At 48.6% G+C, this 4,979-nt stretch overlaps 1 protein-coding gene across 2 annotated transcripts; it reads left to right on the forward strand.

Moving 5' to 3' along the window:
- Nucleotides 1-55: 55 nt before the first annotated feature.
- Nucleotides 56-2,804, forward strand: LOC119360308 (BURP domain-containing protein 10-like). 2 transcript variants are annotated; one of them, XM_037626004.1, is made up of 2 exons: nt 56-1,638; nt 1,758-2,804. In XM_037626004.1, the coding sequence occupies exons 1-2, from the start codon at nt 1,035-1,037 to the stop codon at nt 2,504-2,506; spliced, it is 1,353 nt and encodes a 450-aa protein (XP_037481901.1). In that variant the 5' UTR covers nt 56-1,034; the 3' UTR covers nt 2,507-2,804. The 2 variants fall into 2 exon arrangements, with proteins under 2 accessions (XP_037481901.1, XP_037481906.1); XM_037626009.1 differs by having other exon boundaries at nt 58-1,638; nt 1,761-2,804.
- Nucleotides 2,805-4,979: the final 2,175 nt, after the last annotated feature.

The raw sequence follows: 4,979 nt of genomic DNA on the forward strand, positions 1-4,979 counted from the left end.
AATTTAATCCCTGACTAAATACCTTTTTAACTCAGTCAAATCCTATAGTAAATTAGCAAATAAAACAATATGCTTAACTACCACACATGGTGATGAATTTTATTAGCATATCCTACGACATCGTAAATATGATTATAAAGATCAAACATGTACAACCTACTTGAGGTAATATATGCTCAGTTGTTATTGTTGAAGAAAACACAAAAATTCACTGATGGGACAAGTTAAAACACCCATGGGTTACCCGCAAAAAAAAGCATGGGTTACATCTTACATGATTATTTCTGTTCACTGAAACATTTGATCAGGACACCTATTTATGAAGTCTACCATGTCATAAATATAACTATTATGGGCCGTTCGGACAATGTACCATGTGTGGTACCTATCAGTTCCACATTACATGGATATAAAGGTTAACTACTACCAGATACTATCTCCTGGAGGCGAGTATCTAATGTGAGCATAGAAACTAAAAGCATCTATATTTCACTCGCACCAAACTTTTTAATGTACAACTCTAGCAATCCGCACCCGATATTTGCTTCCCATCAGACCAACGTTTAGCCATAGGATTTGAAGCATATTGACCGTTTTTAACCAGTTCCACGCGGTTGTATGCAGGGATCTATTGCATGCTTCCTTTGTATAAAAAACTGCGCCCCTAACCGCTCCTGTAACTCACGTCTGGCGTTAATGTCTCCTGCCCTTTTTCCCATAGTTGCTTCTTCCCCAGAAAATTGAGTTCCATGGAAGGTTTATGTGAAACAGTTGTTTACGTAAGAAGCATGCAATTATTTGGTCTGTAGCTCTATAATTTTGCATGATGCAATGATTTATTTTTAGCTGGCCAGAAGTGCAATGGTAATTGGGGCTCATCCACAGGAAGCAACGTCCAGAATAGCAAATGTGTATGGGGACCGTCCACAACAAATGACGTTGAGAAGATCAACAATGGTAATTGGGGCCCATCCACCAGAGCTGAAGACAAGAAGAGTAATGGTGTATGGGACCCGTCCACAACAAACAACGTCATGAAGAACAATGGTAATTGGGGCCCGTCCACAACAAACGACGTCGAGAAGAACAATGGTAATTGGGGCCCATCCACCAAAGCTGAAGACGAGAAGAGTAATGGTGTATGGGACCCGTCCACAACAAACGACATCATGAAGAACAATGGTAATTGGGGGCCATCCATAACAAACGACATCGAGAAGAACAATGGTAATTGGGGCTCATCCACAAGAAACGACATCCAGAAGAGCAAAGGTGTATGGAGCCCGTCCACAACAAATGATGTCGAGAAGATCAACAATGGTAATTGGGGCCCATCCACCAAAGCTGAAGACGAGAAGAGCAATGGTGTATGGGACCCGTCCACAACAAACGACGTCCTGAAGAACAATGGTAATTGGGGCCCATCCAACCAAGCTGAAGACCAGAAAAACAATGGTAATTCAGGCTCATCCACAACAAACGATATCCAGAAGAGAAGTCGTAAATGGGGCCCATCCACCAAAGCTGATGACCAGAACCACAATGGTAACTGGGCCTGGAGCTCATCCACAAAAGCTGAGGACGACAACCACAATGGTAACTGGGCCTGGGGCTCATTGGACATCCAGAAGAGCCATGGTAATTAAAATTCTTTTTGCATTTCTATTTGCATCAATCATCTGATCAATAAAATACATAATTATTGTACCCATTGTCTTAATATTAAAATGTCTTGTAACTATATATTAACTTTTTAGCAGGAGGATCCCACATTGGCCAACACAACCACAAACATGGAACCATGTCGAACATGGTGTTCTTAGAAGAGGCCCTCAAACCAGGATCAACTATCCCTTGTTACATCCAACCATCGGCCACCTTAGGAGCTCCTTTATTACGGCGTGATGTTGCCGACTCTATCCCTATGTCCACGGGGAACTTCATCAAAATTCTGACAATGTTTGCACCAGCGTCCAACGACATGGCTACCAAAATATGGTCGACGCTGGATGATTGCGAGCACCCGCGCACTATCAAGGGTGAGACGAAGGCATGTGTCAGCTCTGTGGAGTCAATGGTGGAGTTTGCTGCATCCGTGCTCGGGGTTAGTACCTACAACCTCGCAGCCTTCTCCTCACCGCACGTGCCCGTGGATGGCGTCATGACAGGGAGGGGGTACAAAGTGGCGGCTGTAACGAGGGTCAGAGAGGCGGGGGACACCATGACTTGCCATCGCGGGAGTTTCCCGTTCGCTATGTTCATGTGCCACGCGGTGAATCCCACCAGAGTGTACTCGGTGACGCTGGAGGGGGAGGACATTGATGCTGACGGCGCGGGGCAGAGGATGGAGGTACTTGCCGTGTGCCACCTGGACACGTCAGACTTCCACCCAGCTAAGATGCCGTTGCACGTCAAGCCTGGAGATGCTCCACTCTGCCACTTCATCTCCAGGGACAGCATTCTCTGGGCGCCTGCTACGCCCGCTTCTGCTCACGCTGCTGCTTAGCTACATGTGTAGCTACATAAATAAGAACAGTGTGTGCCTATGTAAGGCGTATGCATGCATGTCCAGAGCAATCATGCATGCCTCCTGCGTGTGGCTACGTACCTACACGTATGTGGTCTGAATAATTATTTGTGTAGAGTGCTTGATGTGGTGTATGGTCGTGTGAGCGAGTATCTTACATATATATAGTGTGTACCGATGTATAGGTGTTTGCATGTATGTCCACCGCATCCTTGCATGCCTCTCTGGCTTTTGTCTGCGTACTTGCACGTGCGATATGTGGTCTTAGTTATTTGTGTAATATGCTTGATGTTGATGTACCGTCATGTGAGTGAGTATTTTACTATCACTAGCAAATTGACACGGATCTAGGTGCAGGATAACTGGATCACTCTCAAATATTCGAATCAGAGTAGCTACAAGGTAGGATTGGTTCTCAGCAAGAAGGGGATCGAGAGGCGAGAGTCAGGAGGTGGGAGAGAGGATACATCGCCCAACGGCGCCGATTCAGTAAGTGATCCAACGATGCAAACCCTAGCGAAGCGCTGCCCTCTATATACCTACTCGGTCCACTCTGGGCCTCGCACCAGAGGGTTGGGCTTTACCTTCCTCTTGGGCCGATCCAGCTGGCATGGGCTTCTCTGAACGGGGCCCACCATTCCCGTGACATTCCCCTCTCCTTGAGACTTGGCTTGACCCCAAGCCACAGCTTGGGGAAATCTGGATTTCAGAGGTACTTCATCTTCCTAGGTGGCCAGCGAGTCGGGAAATCCAGACCAGCGCACCAAGACTTGCTTCACCTGACGAGTCCCCTGTGTCACCGATCGACGCTGTAGAATTTGCTCGGGCACTTGCAGGGGAAGGAGATCTTCGTCAAGCGTTGGCAGCTCCGGCATGACTTGTGTTGACGGAGGCACGCCCAGCCGGAGTTGTGAGACATGGATGACGGGGTGAATACGCGCCGCTTCGGGCAGCGCCAGCTTGTATGCCACTTCTCCAACATGGCCCAGCACCTGAAAGGGACCAAAATAGTGAAATGCCAATTTGTAATTAGCTCCCGTAGCCATCGACGATTGCGTGTATGGCTGAAGCTTGAGGTACACCCAGTCCCCAACAACAAATACTCGATCAGAGCGCTTGTGATCAGCTTTGCTCTTCATCACCTGCTGCACTCTGTGCAAGTGCTACTTGACAAGCGCCATAACTGTTGCTCTCTCTTTAGTCCAGGCAGCCAAATCAGTTACTGCCTCGTCGGCAACATTGGTGATCCCGAAGAAACGAGGCTTGTGTCCATACAGAACTTCAAATGGAGAAGAACGAAGAGCTGAGTGATAAGAGGTGTTATACCAAAATTCTGCCAAAGCCAGCCAGTCCACCCACTTGCTAGGACAGTTGTGCACGAAGCAACGGAGGTACAGTTCCATGCATTGATTGACTCTTTTGGTGGTACCATCAGTCTGAGGGTGCCGCGCAGAAGAGATATTCAGCGTAGTATGCGTCAGCTTGCACAGCTCCTGCCACACCCGACTGGTGAAGATACGATCACGGTCTGAGACCATTTTATCAGGAGGCCCATGAAGTTTGAACACATTCTCCATGTAGGCTTTTGCGACTTGCAAAGCTGAGTAAGGGTGCCGCAGGGGAATAAAGTGTGCGTACCGTCAACTTATCAACCACCACCAAGATAGAGTTAAATCCTCGAGAAGAAGGCAATCCTTCCACGAAATCCAAAGTTACCATCTCCCAGGCTTGCTCGGGAACGGGCAACGGCTGAAGAAGCCCTGGATACTTCACGTGCTCCGGCTTGGCCTGCTTGCACACCGCACAGTTTGCCACAAAAATCTTGACAGTCTGCTTCATTTTTGGCCACGCAAAATGTCGGATGATTCGATTATAAGTAGCGTGCACACCAGAGTGCCCCCCAAGTGCTCCCGCATGCAGTTCATGCAACACCATCTTCTGCGCTGCTGAGTTGGAGCCGAGCCAGACTCGTCCTTTGTATCGAATCATCCCATCCACCACCGTGAAGGGGCCATCCAACGATGCCCCTGTAGCTGCAGCTGCCAGCTTGTTCGAGCAAGCCGGGTCATTGTGATACCCTTTCTTCACCTCGTCCAACCAGGTGGGCACGCACACGGACAGGGCACACATGCTGCTCTCGGGCAGGCGCGACAACGCATCAGCCGCTACGTTTGAAGCCCCGCGACGATACTCGATCTTATATCGAAGCCCCAAAAGCTTAGTGAGAGCCTTGTGTTGCCAGGGGGTAGTCAGCTTCTGCTCATCGAGACATGACAGACTTCTATGTTCAGTTCTGATAGTAAACTCAGACAACGGAAGATAAGAACGCCATCTGTCCACTGCCATAAGTATGGCCAGACACTCCTTCTCATAGGTCGAGAGACCCCGATGCTTAGGACCCAGGGACTGACTGAGAAAGGCGATGGGGTGCTGCTGTTGCATAAGGACCGCG

Source organism: Triticum dicoccoides, chromosome 1A, assembly GCF_002162155.2.
Source record: "Triticum dicoccoides isolate Atlit2015 ecotype Zavitan chromosome 1A, WEW_v2.0, whole genome shotgun sequence".
Lineage (NCBI taxonomy): Eukaryota > Viridiplantae > Streptophyta > Magnoliopsida > Poales > Poaceae > Triticum > Triticum dicoccoides.